Source organism: Gavia stellata, chromosome 13 (genome assembly GCF_030936135.1).
Source record: "Gavia stellata isolate bGavSte3 chromosome 13, bGavSte3.hap2, whole genome shotgun sequence".
Classification (NCBI taxonomy): domain Eukaryota; kingdom Metazoa; phylum Chordata; class Aves; order Gaviiformes; family Gaviidae; genus Gavia; species Gavia stellata.
This window is the reverse complement of record NC_082606.1, coordinates 14,063,968-14,083,052: the sequence shown is the minus strand read 5'-3', so window position 1 is coordinate 14,083,052 and position 19,085 is coordinate 14,063,968. Positions and strand designations below refer to the sequence as shown.

Genomic DNA, 19,085 nt, shown 5'->3' with positions numbered 1-19,085 from the left:
CACAGAAATATTTATTCAGTTTGGTCAGTAAATTATAGGAATTTTCAATGCTGAGAACTTGTACTTAGTACATCATAATATTGACAACAACCACTTTGCCTTTTGTCAACATACAATGTGAAACATAGATTAACTTGCTCACAATAAATTACAGTGTGATAGATGAAAAGAGTGCAATGACATCAGTAACTTAGGAACTGGTTACAGTTAGCTTCACTTACTTAGAGTATTTTTAAAAATGGTTTTCAATAGTAAAATCATTGCAGCCAAAGATAAAAAAAAATCCACATACAATAATAGCAAGGAAATGCATTTTTGGAGCAACAGTGAGCTACCAGTAAACACTTCATACAGTGATCTTCAAGGCACAAAGCAAAAAAACTGGGTATGGGTTTTTTTGCAGGTTGATGGAGTCAGGGAAGGTAAAATTTTTTTGAATATAAAATAAATACATTTTAAAAAGACGCATACAAAAGTCAGTAAGTCAGTCAAATAGCAAGGCTTTCACAGAATGCCACACTGACAGAACATTTGTGAATCCATTTCAGTCATGAAATCACGTTCACAGCTTGAATGACACAATCACTGAGGCAAGGGAACCATCACTTCAACATAATTAATGGGGAAGAAGCCAGACTCTCCATTTAACATCCCCTCATACCAATTCTCATCAATCTGATTGGTCAAAGTTATGATGTCCCCTTCCTTAAACCCAAGCTCGCCTTCATTTTCTGGCTCAAAGTCATAGAGAGCTTGGCAGCAAGGCTGATCCATGTGCATTGAAGAACCTGCCCCAGGGACAGAAAAAAAACCAGTATTAGTAGAGCTTCACAGCATACCACCAGCCACTAAGCATAAAACAATGGGTCAGAAAACGTAGCCCTGCTGTCATGGATTTCTCCCCACCTCCCAACAATTTTTCCATTACTTTCACCTATTAACATCTGATCCTTCTACATACAAAAGAATATAGTAGTGATAATTAAAGCATAATTCTGTTTCTCCCTTCAGTTCAGATGCTACTCCGCTTTCATTCCTAGTTGCCTTCCCTTTCGAAAGGATGTTTATCTCAAACAGATAGTTTGAGTAATCAATCAGTTGTCAAAATCAGCGTGGTCTCTCTGGAGTGGTTGCTAGAGGAATTGGAAAAGTAGGAGTTGAGGAAGTAGAAGAGTCAACAGGAGAAGTGACAAGTAATCATTTAAACAAATTGCACTGCAGCACACTGCTACTGTGTGAATACCTACCAGAGGGCAGGGGCTCAGAGCCAGTCCTACAAACACACACTTACAGCCTGGAGGCAGCCACCCGGATTTTCACGCTACATGCGCGTCTGCAGGAGCAAGGCTTCCAGCTGCTCCTGCGTTAAGGCTTCCACCCTCACCTCACTTGAGCAGTGACAGTCATTTCTGGGTTACTGCTCCCCAAGTTCATGTGTTCAAATCCTTTGTTGTACACATCCTTCATCTGAACTAAAGCAAAGGTTATGCTAGGAACAATGGTGCTTGTCAAACGAAGAGAGTTTTCCAATACAGTATCTGGCTGTTCTTGTGACTTACAGGCTGTATTTACCCTGCTATAAAGATCTTCATTCCAAATTACTCTTTTAAAATATTAATGGTACCATATGCACATATAGTAGTAAGTAGTATAGTAGTTAAGTATATATATTTACAGGAAAGCAAGTAAATATAAATAAAGTACAAAACAGAATCACCATTAGCAAAAGAAGTTAACCTTGTAAATGCATCCACCTTTTTTAAAGGGATTCTCCTAAAGGGGTATTAATTGGCTTGGATTTTTGGTATGGATACATATGTAAAATATTCATTCATATTCATGAATAATAACTTAATCTAATAAAATGTAATCTAATGTTCAAATTGTAGCCACGGACTAGCCAGAGGTTCAGCTGAAGTTCAGCCATAACAGATTTTTAAAAACATATACAGCATATCCAAGTAAAAATGTGGTAATTTGAATATTTATAAGGAAGAATAGAAGAAAAAATTTCTTGCTCCTGCCATGTAAACAGTAGTAAAACACATTATAGCATGACAAAGAACTCTAGAACACCCTAGTACTTACGTTAAAGCAGTTAAACCTCTTAAATACTAAGTTATTCAGGTTGTCTTATTGGCAACATCGCAACAATTCTCAAATATTCTAGCCTTGAGTCTCTCTCCCAGCTATCCCACATGCTAACCATGCAATCATCTCGAAGAATAATTTTTGTCTGGGTAAATCTGCAGACAACTGGTAATGCAATACAGATATAGTAGCTAAGATGTTTAAAATGCATTTCTGCATGCATGTTTATCTGTTAATCATGGTTATGTGTAGGAAACTATTGAAAAGTAACTGTTCAGGCATTTTCTAGTACCAGGAATCAGGAGAAGTCTCTTAAGGAAACCAGCTGACAACAATTCTGGTGATCAGTAAATGAGAACGGGCAAAAGCATCTTTTTAATTGACAATAATACAATCGGGCATAATATTTAGCGTTAAAACTGGGAAGGAGGAATTACTTTTCTATTTTGTGGGTAAGTTTTACCCTTTATAACAATAGAAGAGAGCTTTTATTTGTAACAATTGAAGAGAGCTGTCAACACAGGGATCCCCCTCAGCAAACCTTCCCAGAACACTGCTGTAACGATGTTGGACTAGTCCTCTGCCTGTGGAAGGCATGAGGTAGTGACAAAGTTTTACAAGAACCAACTAAATTACAGCTAGTCTAATACAACGACACAGGTGAAAGCCTGCTTCTGGACGTATTTTTGCTGAAACAGTCCAAGCAGAAAAAAAGAAGATGAGCCACAGTTTCCCAACAAAAATGGACTGATTGTGTTCAAAAATAGCTCAGTTATTTTCAGTCTTTGCCAAGGTAGAACTGGTACCAGCTCTGGAACTGTCAACAGCAGAAGGCAGTGCTCTGAATAACTGACAAAGTTCCCTGCTTTCACCAGCTGCTCCAATGGGGCTAATTTATTATTGCAAGCCAGTTAATTTCTGACAGTAAGGTACCTGATATGAGATGGATCACATTTGGTCCATTTAAGCTCCAAAGAACTAAAAAGAAGTGTCTGGCAGCCTGGAAAGATTTTTAAATAATGGTCACAGCCAGTACAACCGGTTTCATTCCAGGCTGTAGGGTCAGTCAAAGCCTTCATTAGAGTCAGGCAGCTGCTGCTACTGTATAATCCAATGAGACAAAGCTTCCCTGACAAAGGTAATGGGGGCAGCACTGCCTGACAGTCTGCAACACACACTGTTTAACATCACAGAATTGGCGACATGATTCCAGCCTTTTCCTGTCCATTAAATACTTGCACATCCTTTCCTGCTGCAGAGATTTAAGCTGAAGAAATTGTGCTCTCTTTTTCTGCAAACAGGGTTTATGTTAATTTGCAACACTATGCACGCCTCCTTAATTTCTCTAGTTGTACAGCTAAACTGCCACACTTCACTGTCACATTCAAAGATGACTTGTCATTAATCTCCAGACCACTCGAACCTGGGCAGCACAAATGGAAAAAATCACCACAAAAACAGGTTAAGCAAGAAGCTGTCTATGATTTCTGTTACAGAGTGAAACCAGAATGCCATTCAATGCTGGTTTGGGTTTTTGTTTGTTTGTTTTCCCCAAAGGGAGTTACTGCCTGTACGTGCATCTACTCTGTCTTCTATACCATGTTGTATACATATGGTAGCAAAATTATACTTTAATAATCACAAACTGGAAGCTTGCTAAGATAATTAATCCAAGTCTCCCTCACAGCTGAAGTGAGTAAACATTTAGAGGCTTATGTTGAATTCCAGCACATGGCAACCAGACCCATTTATTTCATATCATAGTCAAACCTGACAAACAAAAAGAATGAAAGGCATGACATAACACAGCATTTGAAGAGAGTTCTAAAATGAGCCAGATGATGCTCATAGCCTCAGCTAATTAATGAGGATAACAATGAATTAGAACAAAACCACAGATTTGTTATCTGTGCTTAATCAAAGCAGCTAAATAATTCACAATGTTAAAATGAGGTTTCTGTGAATCTAGCCCTGCAAATGTGTGCAAGTCATTAGTAGTAAATAATCCCCATGTGTTAGAGACCGTACAAAGGAAAATACTATTTCTGCTCCAAGAAGCTGATACTCAACCTGAAAAGCTATGGTGAAACACAGGAAAAGCCATTTCAACACTCAGAACTGGACTGCGGTAGTTGTGCTGAATGTATCACAGCTTACTTCGAACTGTCCTGTTGATTTCCATGGCTTCACTGAATACCAAGATACTACTTTAATTTCTCTGATACTGTCACTCAAGGTAAAGGTCTACATTTTGATAGGGTCAATATGTAAACAGGGGAAATTAAGCATGAAAGTGCTTGTTTGTGTAGGATGAAGAGGTCAGTTTTTCTTTAGAAAAAAAGAGGGTGATCATGATGTTATCCTCCCCTATCACACGGAGACCTTAAAACATTCAGTAGTTTTGCTTAGAGCTGCCTGGTTCACATTTCTAAAAACACAGACCATAAATCTAATCTGTTTCATGATTCTGGTTTTAAACAGGAACAGAAAGGTTTCCCCATTTACAAGAAGGGCATATTGACTCCACTGCAGCTCTGCAGAAATCCATATGGATAACTTCCGAGTATGGAACAGGAAAAGAAAGACGACAATGAACAATGATTTCACTGATGATTGTACCTGCTGGGGAGGTAAGCACAGCATCTATAGTTTCTTCAGGAGGAAAAAAAACGTGATAAATGTTCTTTCTGATATTATTAGCAACACTAAGCATAGCAAAAATTATTAAATATATCCCATTTCTCCTTTTCAACTCTTTCATGGTTGTTTTATTTCCATTCTGACAGCACTGAGTGAGCCAAGCAGTAAGTGAAAACCCATCATTTAGTGATATGCAAGTAGTTGATGCAATAGTCCATGAATGGAATCAATGAATGGAACTGGCTCACTCCTTCCTTATCTTAGTGATCAGTGGTCATTTATTTTTCAGTTCATTCACTGAATTCTAGCTCATTAAAACTGTCTTCTTTTTTTTTTTTTTAATTAAGTGGGCTGGAAGCAACCTTGAGAAGTCATCTAGTCTTTCTCCCAAAGGCAAACTGATTACCCTTAAAGGGCATCTTGGATCAACCGCTTCATGGCAATGATAAACCACTGTAAGATGTGTGCTGTTTTATCTCTGGTTTGACACACTAGCTTATACACAAATGCTGAATCTGAATCTCCTTTCTCCACTGCACATGCAAAGCAGAAAGAATTTTTAATAAAGATTGCTATGTTTTTGCTACTTTCATCCCGATGTGCTGTGAAAATACCTAGACAGTTATTGATTACTGCAAACATCCCCAGTGCTTTGAATGAAATGTGTCATTACATCACATGTCTTAGGAACCAGTGGTCTGAACTGAAAGGAGTGTGCAAAGAGGGGGCTGTCTCACTCAGTCCCACATTTGACAGCAACACAAAACTGCTCTAAGCGTTTGGGCAGTATGGGGAGCTTCACTAACACACCCTCAAAGTAGCCTGAAGCACAGAAGAAACAAATCGAAGACTAAGATCTTGCTGGGTGGATTTATGCTGCCAAACTGCTGCAAATCCCCTTCAGTATGGATTGTATAATAGCTTCATCTTGTAGCAGAGTGCAAGAAAATTAAAGAGACATTAGAAGGAGCATGAAGTTACAGCTCCAAGCTTTATTCTTTCAGTTTAGTTCTCTCATTTCTCTCCCAACAACCTTTAAAAAGGAACATGACTGGAGGGAAGAGGAAATTGGAGAGTGAGAAAAAAAAATAAAAAGAATAAGGCTTCAGGACAAGATCCTAGATACCATGCCAAGTAGAGAAGGGAACCTTTGGCTCACTGCTTCCCCTCTATTTTCCTTACAAATAATGTTTATGGAAAAATTTGGCTTTTTCATTTTCTTTTCTTTGCATGTTGTCTTTTGTGTGGATTTGTTGGGGTTTTTTTTACTGGTCTTCTCTCATCACACATTGTAGCCATTAAGGAGATAGGGCAAAATAATTTTATTCATGAGATGAGGAAAAGCTATTTCAATGACTAGTGCAACCTTACTAATTATTATCATTCACACAACCTTCAAGGGGCTTTCAACAGATGATTTTTTTTTTTTCCTTGTGGAATCAGGGCCTAATCAAAGGAAGGGATACTACTCCCACATGAGTAGGTACCTAAGTACTTCAGTTCATAAATGCACACACTTTGGTGCATGCTTTAGGGGAAGTAAAATAAAATACGTTAATAAAATCAGTAAGCGTAGGAGTTATCTCTCTGAATTTTACATGGCTAATAGTTAAGATCCTGTACTGATCATCTATGGTCTCAGACTGTGGAGAGAAATTAACATCTGCAGATATTCCAGAAGTGATCTAACACACCCACCTTAGGCATCTGTCTTTGCAAGAAATGAACCATTTCCTTCCTGCCAGTGCCTCTGCCTCTCTCCTCCCCACCTTCAGTGGCAATACAGAGAACCTAAAAGACCAATGCCACACCTAAATTTAAGGTGGGTGAGAGACTGTTGAGAGGAATCCTGCTTCAAAATTCCATTTCCAAATCTTGGAAACAAACTGGAATCAGATTCATAGATACTGATGCTTCATGGAACCATTGTTCTCAGGGTACAAGGAATACCTCAAGCAACAATCTGGCAAAACACCTATCGACATGTTAATTCTGTGGCCATAGACTTACCTGATGATTTTATGGAAGAACTATAGGCAATCCCATTGTGCTGCTGATTATCGCCAATTTCCAGAGTTGTAGTTATTACAGGCTTTGGCTTAAATTCGCGTTTAGGCCGACTAGAGGCTACATTTATTCTGGAACACAGAGAAGAACAGCAAGAGATTTACTTGAAGGAAGAAATACTTATGGAGCTTCCACTCAGGTTCGCTGCTTTGGTGTTTGAGAGGTGGGGGAAAAAAACCTTCTGCTGGTTTTGTTTTTAGGCTCTTTTTTTTGTGGGGGTGGGGGGGATGGGGGACAGGTTTACTCACTAAAAGCTGCTCAGTTCTCATGCAGTATTTGTATTTCAGCAAGTCCCTATTTTATTTAATGCTTTGGTCCTGCTGACAGAGGCATAAAGCTTAACAGCCTGAGTTTGAGAAGTGCTGAGCATCCACAGCTGCCACTGAGTTCAGCAGAAGTTCCAGGAATGAGCTCTCTGGAAAGCTCAACTGCAAATGACATATGCAGAAACCCAGCCAGGACAGAGGCCCAGGGACTGCATCTCACACATTGCCTTTTTATTAGAGAAAATGGGAAACAACCATTTGGTCAGCACAACTGTTTCAATACCTCTTCCTGCATGTGCACGTGGCCCAGCTGAGACCTTGTCTCACTGGCCCCTCCAGCTGGGATGGTGCAGGGTGTCCACAGCCACAGCTACCCCTATGCTAAATACTCAGGGCCACTACGTCCACCCCGATCTCAAGAAAGCCCCCAACAGTTACCTCGACTCTGCAACTGTAATGTTACGCTATGGTGACACTCAAGCCATTTAGGTCTCCTGTTTTCTGCTGATTCTCTGAACGATGTATAACAAATCAATGACAGCAGCATTTTTTTCTTCTATTAGGATGGCACAAAGTATCTGGGCCTTTCATAAGTGCTTTACACCACAGCTGTGTTCCTAGCCAGCTGGCTATTTCCTTACTCTGCTGCAGAATGTTGTTATACCCCTTAATTTCAAGGAAAATAGACCAAAGCAAAACCTCCAGAACACAACTCGAAGTATGCAAGTTTAAATAAATCTACAAACAAATGGAGGCTGTCCGGATTAACCTCCGCAGATGTGAGTGAGAGATTCTGCACACACTCAAAGCTTTCTGGGCAAATCCTGCATTACATTAAAGGCTCACAGCGCAGCAAGAAGTTGCCAGGTGGCAAGGGTTTAAAGCAATGAAGTGCAGTAAGGCACAGAGCACATCAAATGTGCATCTGTGAGATGGTGCTACAAGATCTGTTGCTTCAGTGACTTTTCACATTCATGAACCTCAGCTGCAAAAGAGGTTCAAAGTTTTCTGATGGTTTCAGTCTTACCGGTTTTGCAGCTTGCTCTGCAGATCCTCCAAAATTTCTGTGGATTGTTTATGGTAATCTAGTGCTGCTTCTACAAACACAGCCAACTGGCTAACTTGTTCTACCTGCAATATAAAAAGGAAAATAGTTGTAAGGAGTCTGCAGCACATGCAGCTGAAGGATAAACAAACAGATAACTCAAAACAGACCTGGTATCTCAAAAGACCACGATACCTTGCGGAGGCTATTGAAAAAGAGCGTATGTGATTCTATCAGAGAAATTGCCAGTTGGAAACTGAACAAAACTGAGGTGTAACTTCTAGTTCACTAACTCAGGGCTGGGTCCTTGAGTCATTTCCTTTCACAATGTGCAAATCCCTTCTGCTTTCAACTTCCAAGCCAGCTGTCTGTCAACACCCAAGCCTGAAACAGTTAAAAGGACATGACCCCATAGCAGGTGAAAATGGGGCTTTTCTGATCAGCAATGTTGGAAGAAATTACACTGTGACAGCTCTTATGACTCAAACCCACTAGCGTTTATTAGCAATGTTTACGAACTGCAGTTCTGAAATGATCTGGACTTACCTCACTAGATGGCAGCATTTATAAACCAATAAATGAAACATAATTTATCTACTTGGATTTAAAAGGTATCAGCCAATCACTCAAAATTATGAGTGCTGAGGAAAGGGAGAATGTGAAGGAGAAAGAAGAATCAAAATATTTTTATTCATGAGGTAACAAATAATCTCATTCCCCTAACACAAACTGAAAAGTTCAAGCTGTACTGGAGATGGAGGAGTAACAGATATTTATTTGTCCTCTTCCTTTAAGACAACATTAACAGGAGAGACCCCCAAGAAGTTTGACATGTTTCCATTCCATCATGATGTCTTCAGTAACTGTATCACAAAAGGTATCCGAGTAAATTTTCTGTGAATGTTTTATGGAACCATGGCAATTTTGTGCTGTACTTTGTCTGCTTTTACTAGGTTAAAAAGATTATTAGAAATTCTGCTGGGACTCCAAGAGAGCCAAACATTGTCACATACCATGCAGAAACGAAATGCACAGAACCAAATCAACAGCTGGTACAATTCCATCACACTCAAAAGAGGGTAATGTAAACCAGCTGAGGACAAGGCACAAAGTGCCTGAGGTTTGGATGGGGTGGTCAGAGAAAATGGATAGACAAGGACTGTCCAAACAAGATGACTAAGAGCCAGGAGGGATATGGAATTGTAAATTAGGAAAGCAGAGGGAGACGCTGGAAAAGAGCCAGAGAAACTTGAGGGACTAAAAGCCACTTAGCAAGAGGAGCCTGGGACTGGCTGAGTGGTAAAGGCAGGAAGATGGATCTGATAAGAAGTGCCTGCAACAGTGTCTACATGGGCGGTCTAGACCTAGCTGTGCAAAAACCTGAGAAAGAACCGTGGATCAGGACTGAGTCTGGGAAAGGCACCTGGCAAGATGGTTGGGAACCAGAGATTGGCAGAGAACAGAGATTGCAGGGCAAGGAGACCAAGAACAGGAGACATTTGGGGAACTGGAAAGGATGGGAAGGAAGCGATTGCAGTTAAGATCTATGCAAACCCAGTGAGACAGTCTGGGGTTAGACAAGGCTGTAATGAGAAATTTGAGGACAACAGACAGACCGGGTCAGCATGGAAAATGGAAGGGAAGGAGCACAGAGTTTTCTTTAAACGGGAACAATAGAAAGTGGGTATGGAAAAAACCTTAAAGGGACATCCAGTTCACCCCCTTCTAAAGGCAAAATTAGTTATACTAGAAAATATAATTCATCAGTCCTCTAGTGGCTCAGCTAAACCATTTTAATCCATGCACTGTTTTATCCTCTGTTTGGTGCTTTGACTAATGATAAACACCATGTGAAACATTTCTCAGCTGCTTATGCAAGGCAGAATTATAAAACACATACCAGGCAATTGGTAGAGCCCACAGTGGAACAGTGGGCTGAAATTGTTAATAAAAGATGTTACATTTTTTGCTGCCCTCATATAACTTGCACTGGTAAAACAGCAAGATGCTTACTGACTTACACACTGCTGTAACAAGTGTTCCCACTCACAACCAGTTTAGGAGCTACAGGCTAGTTTATAACTGGCCATTACACAGGAGTGCATAGAGGGAGAAGCTGCTTGCAGTTAAATATTCCCACTTAATGGTTCCTCCTTGTTGCAGTTTGCTCACAGAGGACAGCACACTTCCTTTCTAAGTGTGTGTTTCTTTGATGCTGCATCCACAGGAGAAGAGAAAGTTTTGGAATAGGCCCAAATAGGTCCAGTTCTCTTCCTACAATTCCATGATTACATGGGAGAAAGCACATCCTGCTATTCCTCTGAGTGTGGACAGAAGAGAGGATTATCCTGAATGACCACAGCTGCTCCTTATTTAGACATAATTTCATGGCGGACTTGGGACTCTGAGCCAAAGTCCAAGTACCTGAGCCCAAGCCACAAACAAACTCTATGGAGTAATTTTCAGAGCCAAATAGTAATAATAATGATTTTCATAGGTAGAATCATTCAGAGACTTCAAATCAGCAGCTAATTTTTGACTATAAGTGAGCTACAATTCAGAAAATGCAGGGTACATACCCTTGCTCATAGTTTCAGCAGCAGGTCTGTGACTATGTTAATCTCCCAACCTTTTCCCTCCCACTGATCAAACTGCATTCTGCTCTCAGATAGTTCATTGCTACTGAAGACCTTTGTGACAATCTTGTCTGAGCCACTGTATCTCCAGAAGAAATTCCTGAATTCTTGAGTTATCCCATTTACTGCTGTGCATTGTGTTCCTCTCTGACAGGGGATTAAAAGAGGAAAGAGGCACACTTTCTGCTTTCAGACCTTACCTCCTATGAAGGATGGGACAGGCTTTATCCAGTCCCACACACATTGCCCTTCTGGATGTACTGCAGCAAACAAAAATGCAGGACAGACTTACATCATTTTCTAAGAAATTGAACATGCTTCTTTCAGCCAGTTCCTTTGACTCTTCAAATTTTTCTACTGCTTGTTTAACTTCTTCATCTGGTATCTTTCCAAGACGTTTCTTTTTATAATCATAATCCAAACGGCGTCCTTCTAGTTTCTTCAAATGATGCTAAATAATACACAACATTTATGAGAAGGTCCAAACAGGACATGCCCAAACAAACACATTGTGATTTAAGGAAATTTCAGTTATGGATGCAAATATATGTAGAATCCAAGAAATACAAGGCTCAGAGATTACCCAGTCCATCCCTTTGATGTAAGGCAGCATCAGGTAAGCCTAGGACTGTATACATGAATGAAATTTTAAACTGTATAGACTATAAATAAACAGCCATTTGTTAACACTTGGGGAATTGGCTATCTTGATTTGCTAAACTTAGGCATCCAACTCACGGACTTCGCTAAACATGCAACACCTCAGACTGTCTAAATTTGAAGCAGGATCCAATCTAAATATGTGTGTACCCCCATATTCCACATATAATTCAATTTTACTCTTGAATTATTTGCAATATGACAGCTAAAAGTTAAAGGGTTATTTTCCCCTCTCATTCCATGAGCAGTGCTCCAGCAAATCTTGTATTTTTCCTTTCTTTGTTAGGTGTCAACTTGACATTTATATTTGATATAACTACACAAGCTTTTCTGTTGCCAAAAATCATGGGACTGACAGACTTACAGAATGGACTCAAAGTAACAGTACAAAATACACATTAAAGCTAATGTCAAACAATTTCTTTTCATCATTTCAGAAGAACGACAACTGAAAACAGTTATGTATCATAGGAGACAGCTACGGACATCAAGACATTATTACTATCTTTTTGCTACGCTTTCCACATCCATTTATGTGTAAACAAGTAAAATAACTTTCATTTCTGCATTTCATCAGGGTTTTAACTTGCTTATTACCCAAGTCTATTGCAATCAACAGACTCAGACAGAGACTGCCTGGCTTTCTTTGAATTGTTACATTGTAAACAAAAGCAGGGAAAAAAACCTTAACTCTAGAGGTTAAAAATGTGTTCCTCAGCTTCCTATATTTCTCCTATAGTGGCATATGGCACTTCAACATTTTATGGCACTTTTCAGATCATTCTGTGATTGCCCTGAATAGCCTTTTTCAACAGTTATATTAATCCTCCATTATAAACAGCTTTAGGCTGACAGAGATGGCATGATAGGATCATCAGTCATGGCAAATCACAGCCCACTGACATGTTCATAAGAATTAATACAAATGTTGGTTAAAATAATATAGTAGAAAAATAAAGAATGCGATTTTCTTCACTACCCTTCTTGTACTGAATGTACAAGCAATATAGCAGATTGAGTAAGTTAAACAAGCGAGAAATAGCCAGGCATTGATTTTAAGCAGATTTCATCCCTATTTTGCTAGAGAGACAAACTTAAAGTGAAATTTATTTACCTTATTGCTTTCAAGAAAAATATCTCGGGGAACTAGAGTTTGATTGACTCTGATTATTGATAAGTGAAGCTTTACCCTGGAAAACTTACCCCAATCTCTTTTAAATCTTTGTCCTGCAATAACTGTAGAGGATCAAGAAAATTTTGTTTGACATTAATATCAAGCGAGTCCTTCACCTCTGCCATTTGCTTCATGCTCTCACCAGCATCCAGTAGCGCAAGGCCTATGGTAAAGAATAGGCTACTTATATCTCAATATATGTAAAACCAAAAAATTTGTCTAATGAAACAGCTATTTCAAATATGTGTCTTTGTATCTGCTGCAAGCCCTTAAAAGAGTTAAAAAATAATGCAAGCTATGCACTTGCTTGTCCCCTACAGAAAACTAGAACTGGAAAATTTTTATTCCAAAGTATACTTTTTTTTTTCCTGAAGGGCATCAGGAAAAAAAAAATACTATTTTCCCTACTGTATTTGCATACATTACAAACCTCCTCCACTTTGAGAACTGCAGACCAAGCTGATTATTTTGTACAACTTTAGTGATATTATTAAATACACAAAAAGCAAGTAACTTTTTTAATCACAAAATCACATGCTTAAATCAGCTTCCTCACATACAGTGTGGTTTTTTCCAAACCTCATTTTGGTCAAAATTGTTGCTGCTTCTTTAAAAACCATGTATTTAACATAGCTGTATACTTTATTAAGCATGTAAGTATCAGCAGGCAGAACAGTGTTTGAAATGTTCTTTCTCCTTTCCTATTTACTATCCCCGTTGCTTTTGCAAAAACACAGATGCATCCAGCTCACAGATGAGTTGTGCCACTTCACTCTTTGTGAGGAAAATAAATGAGTCTGGCTATCAGCAGCATCTTTCCCTATGCAGCACCTACTTGGACTCGAGTGCAAGGTCCCTATGCCTACATAGCAGTTACTATTTCAAGAACAACCACTGTGTGTAAAATTGCAGATATTATCAACAGTACATAACAAAGCCAGCCAGTTCTGTATTGGCTTCTGCACATAGTCCCAGCCCATACCACTCTCCTAGCCCTAGTTCCCTCTCTTTCTCCAAACCAGGATTCTCCTTTTCTCATGTATTTCTCCCTGGTTCTCTCTTAATCCCAGCCGTATCGAAAAGCACCCACTGAGTGGCTCTGTGACAATGCTTCAAATTCATTCCAGTGAAGCCCACACACTATGCATGCTCAGCAAGCAAGACCTCTATCAAGATTTTGGCTATGAAGTACCAGCATGTTTTGAGAGGAAATAGGTAAGATTTGATTTCCCAAAGAATAGTAGCACGGCCAAGCTGGAGTTCATTTTCATGGAAACAAGAAAATGTGTATTTATGATGCACTGATCCAAAGCACAGAAATACCAGATCATTTAAAAAAAAAAAATCACCAAAGTTACTCTTTATTTTTTTCCATGAGACATTTTTCCCTTAGTTTACTTTTCAAATATAGGGTAACCTTTTTTATTTAAAGGTTAAAAGAAATACAGTGCACCTAAGAATCACACTAAATTATTTAGGTTTGGCAACTTAGAAACTAAAATGGTTATGGTAATAATATGAATCATCAGACAGCATCAGTAATAGTGTTATCAAATCCACATGCATATTTGTCCACCTCTATTGCAGAAGTTATCATATTTTGTTAATTATATCCATCACCCCCCAATCACTGGACTTAACTTTCCCTCTTACCTGCAGTAGCTATTTACATAGGTTATGTCACTGAGTAATATTCTGCAAAGAACTTTATGCTGAAATATTCACAGAGGAGATATACAAACTCACCAAACATAGAATCATCGCCAAGTTCTCTGCCATACCGTATCATGCAGTCTCCTAGGAGTCCCTCTGTCTGGGGATAGCCTGTGGTTTTAACTTGTCCTCTGATCTTAGACATAGTGTTCAGCATTCCCAGCTTGGCTCTGTATGCTAAGGAGGACATAAAAAAAGAAGAAAAGTTATAAAAACTCTTTTAAAACTAATATATTTAAAGCAATAAATCATTTAAAGAACAATGTCACAAAGCAGGTCGCTAAGCTGGTCTGTAGATACCTAAGTTTTTTTGTTGTCAGTACTTCATAGTCAAAAGTTGAAATAAGATTCCATTCAACAATATGGGTCATATGAAACTGTTTTCTATTTCCAAATGAACAATCATTGTTTCTCCAAGCAGATATATACTGGGAGTGCTTCTCACCTCTGTGGATATTCACCAATACTCACATTCCTTTGAATATTCCTGCTTGTGAACTCCTTGATTAGAAGTATTGCAGAAAGCAAACACAGAACAGATACAAGCACAACCAAAGCCAGTTTCATGCCCTCTCTCTCTCTCTCGCTTGTGAGAACTTTGCAGAACTCCCCCGCCTTTTTTTTTTTTTTGTTCCACTAATCAAGACAGTAGAAATTTATTCTGCAGAATGGCCTGGTACATAAAAATTAATTTACTGTTATCCTGCACATATCATGACAAAAACACGCATTTATTCTCGGAGAGTTTTTCCAATCTACTCCTTACTATTATCACTCAACAGCTTCTTCAACACAGTAACAGCCTGAGTAATGTGGACCATAGTGACTAGCTTCATCTCGAACATCCCAGCTGGGCCTTGGTAAAGGACTGAATTCTACCATCCTTATGTAGACACAACCCATTAAACTTCTTCAGGGACGTGCATCTCATAAGGCATCCACACAAGACAGCTATCTCTGAAGTCACTGGTATAGCTGACTAAACAGAAATTCAGTCAGACAGTTCTCAAAAAACGAAGGTTCTTCCAACAGCTGGTTTGGACAGTGAATCATGGTCATAGCAGATGAACTTTGTGACTGACTGCAAGTGTAAACATGTCTCCTTTCTTGTTTCTTAAAATAAGATTTGAAAAACCTCTATTAACTGATGATCCAAAATCTACTGAGACCTAGCAGTGTCCAGAAAATGCAAAATCTCATTCAAATACCAGGTAAGCAAGTAACAGCCCTCTTCCCCATGGCTACATAACCACCAGTACCTCTGATGGCAGCAGCATGAGTTAAATTCAATGGCTTTTTATATCTCTGCTAAAAACAATGTTGGCCTTCTCTTCACTTTACGGATCTGTATCCCACTCCAGGAAATCCAGCACAAATATAAACACACGTGCTGTATGTACCACAAGCCCAAGCTGCCCACGACATGTCATGCATGCACAACCTACGCATGCCCAGTAAACCAGATACACTGTGTGCTGCAATTTGAAAGCATCCCAGATCAGACTTACTGGATATAAACTTTACAGTTGTTCATTGCACACACAGATAAAGTTCTTGAGGACACCCAGAAGCCTCACAATGACGACCTAATTAGCTTTTATTTACCTAGGATGAATTTCCAAGTAAGAAGACAGTGTTCAGCAAAACCCAGCACCTATTGCTCTTTTCCTACCTGGATTTGGCTGAAGATACTCTGTGGATTTGGATAGAAGCTCCGCTACAGCTTTATTAGTAACATCAATTTTCTGAAAAACAAGAGTAACACAGTTAGCAAAAAGTAAATCGATTACTAGAAAGTTTATAATTTTTATTAGACATAATATACTATTCTAGCTGATTATGAAATTGTATTTAAAATAAAGCAAGTATTGTAGCTTAAAATAAATAGCCATGTCATAGTTATGACAGGATTTTACCAAAAACTTACTAATTGGCAGGTAGGACAGGGAAGGTTTATATCAAAATGTGGGCTTGCCTTTCCAGCCCATCAGTCCTGACTACGGTTTACACATTCTATACTACAATTTTCCTGCCAGCCCAACAGTTGTTACTAAAACTGCTTTTCTCCACAGGTGAAAAAGACTGAACATATCCCTCACAATCTTGGGGTCAGGACCATTTAAAGCAGCAGTTTGCACTGTCTTCCCATTTAATAGTTTCTAAAATGCTATAAAAATCACATTTCTGGTTTGTTTCCCTTTTCTTCCCTTAGGGCCTAAACATTATTTTTCCTCTTCTAATGCAGAGAAAGGAAATAATTATTCTGTAGCCAAAGAAACTGAAATCTAGAAACCTGTTTAGATCATAAATTCAGAAGTGCATGTTGAAAAAAAAAAACCTCACGCAAGACTTTTTTCCTCTATCTGCCAACAACAAAAGCTGTGACCTAGGTCTACTATGAACATTAAAAAATACACAGAAAGACAAGGGCAATTAAAAAAAGCAAATAAAAGCTGAAAAAGCAGAAACTGGCAATAACATTGTTTAATTTGCAACACAACAGCTAATAAATGGACAGCAAAGATCTCAATTTCCACAACAATTCATGTAAATTTCTGAACATGGATTTAAATTAAGAAATATAATTCTGTTTCAAGAGAAAATTTGACCTTAGTAGTTAGATTTTTATAATGAATAATATCAGATGGGAAGGCTTTATGATATTTACAGACTCACTAAACACTGAAGACTTCTCTCTCTAATCTCCCACACAGACAGAGGAGAAAGGTCCCTCCTGATGCTCTGCACCATTCTTGGAGGAGTTTCTCTTCACTGTTGAGAGGTGTCAGTGGAACCTGCTTCCCCTGCTCAGACAGCCTTGGCTGAGCTGACAAGGCTCAAGGATAAATTGGCACTTATCGTTGCATATTCCTGTTTGGAAGCACATGGCAGGGTTTCCCCCCCAGGTAAATCTACCATACCATCCTATCACTTCAAACGTGGAACATTTTTCATTCTGCAATAGCTTAATATTGAAAAACATAATGTTGCTTTCCTTACCCTTTCCATCTCTTGAAATTCTTCATCTAACTTTGTTCCTTCTGCTCCACTTATTTTTTCACTGAACAACTGTAAAAAGACAAATTCAACAAAAAAATTGCATGATTATTTACTTACACAATAAATATCTCCGAGAGTCACAAGAATTCACTCCAGATTAGAAAATATGCAGCAACCATTTGAGGCAACTGTGCAAGAGAAGAGTAACCATAGTCTTGGAAGTGAAGTACTCATTTCAAAAGAGAAAAAGATACTCAATATGAATTTACAACAGGCAAACAAAAAAATGATTTCTCATTCTTAAAAAGTTTGTACCCTAAGGGCATGGCCTACACTGCAGGCTTCAGCCATACGGACCAGAGTCTGACCGCAGGTAAATCCAGAGCGTCCCTTTCAAGGATGTCTCTCCAGCTCTGTATTTCTGAGTACCTTCTGGTCCTCTATGCCATTAGGTTCAGGGATACAACTCCCACTCCTGCTGCTGGGAGTTGTGTGCAGTTCTGTGGAAGGAACAGACTTGTGAAAAATGCTGCACTGTGACCCACCTGTGTGACTTTATGATACTGAAAACAAAAATGCCATGCATTCTTCAAAAACTCAAAGCAACAGTTTTAAATAGAGGATTTCAGTAAAGCTCCTTAAGATGGCTGAAACTTCATCCAACTTTTGTGTAAAAACTCCAGGCTGTCAGACCCGAGTTTGGTCCTCACTGAGGAAGTCATGGCTAGGGATAAACACTCAAGCAGAACTCAGCTATCTGCTTCTTGCAGTGCATGGGACCTGCACTGCAACAGCATGAAAAGAAAGCCAGATCCTCACCCAGCGTTAAACTGCCTTTGAAAGCATCACTCCACTACAAGAGAAGTGGTTTAACACACATTCAAGAAGTATTAAACATAAATTCCTAAGATACTTCCTGCAAAAATACTACGCATTTCTCTATTTTAATTTACTTTTATCACTGAATCTGTAACGGTGTAATAATCCAGACCTAGCTCACTGACTGCTGGTGTTCCCCAAACCTGCCCCCAATAAAGCATTATGTTCATCCTCAGCACCTTCTAAATGGGAATTCATCTCACTGAATTAAAAGGGCCTTGGAGACTTGCGTAATCTGAAAATGGGTCATGGCTCTTTGTAGTGCAATGGTTCCCTCTGCTCGGTCACAGCCTGCACCACACAGGTGTGGAGGGAGCGCACTGCCTTGCCAGAAAACAGCCATAGGCTGCTGAAGCAGAGCTGGGAGCTCTGTGGCGGCTGACCTTGCATCACCATCACTGCTGCCACACAGCCAAAAGAACAGACCTGCTTAAGGGAAAATACGAGGTCAAAGAGAGCCGCACTGCTAATTATTTCTATTGGCTTTACAGTAGGACTTGCAATCTTTATGCTTAATATGCCAAGCAGCCCACAAACTTGTCAAGATTATTTCTCTTCCAGAGTACTGACAGAACGAACGCAAAAGCAGATAAAACAGAGATAGAGAAGCCCAAGTAGCAGCGAGTTCCTGAGGGTCATGATCCTGCTGCTGTAAGACATCACAGCAGAGAAGCAACCTGAGGCCACACATGGAGGGGGACACTGCCCGGGTCTCTGCAGGCGCATCGGAGGAGTCCTTGAGCACAGATGGAGAAAGGTGCTTTTACAGAACATGAAAAGCAGCCTACGGGAAATTGTGCAGCTTGTTTACGCCGGCAGTTTCTGTCTCCTTTCTGTGCAATGTTAATTCCTAAAATAATCAATGCCATTTTCCACAGCCTCACACATGTTTTCTTTCTCCAGCAGGCATTGAA

At 39.4% G+C, this 19,085-nt stretch overlaps 1 protein-coding gene across 1 annotated transcript in view; it reads right to left on the bottom strand.

Moving 5' to 3' along the window:
- SH3GL3 (SH3 domain containing GRB2 like 3, endophilin A3) overlaps positions 1-19,085 on the bottom strand; it is a 57,009-nt gene continuing 37,924 nt past the window's right edge. Inside the window, exons 2-9 of the mRNA XM_059823714.1 lie at positions 17,293-17,361; positions 15,965-16,037; positions 14,326-14,469; positions 12,609-12,742; positions 11,038-11,196; positions 8,092-8,195; positions 6,742-6,869; positions 1-788 (exon numbers count right to left, since the gene is read on the bottom strand). Coding sequence (XP_059679697.1) covers positions 583-788; positions 6,742-6,869; positions 8,092-8,195; positions 11,038-11,196; positions 12,609-12,742; positions 14,326-14,469; positions 15,965-16,037; positions 17,293-17,301 — 957 coding nt within the window. The 5' untranslated portion in view covers positions 17,302-17,361 and the 3' untranslated portion in view covers positions 1-582. The remainder of the gene's footprint in view (positions 789-6,741; positions 6,870-8,091; positions 8,196-11,037; positions 11,197-12,608; positions 12,743-14,325; positions 14,470-15,964; positions 16,038-17,292; positions 17,362-19,085) is intronic.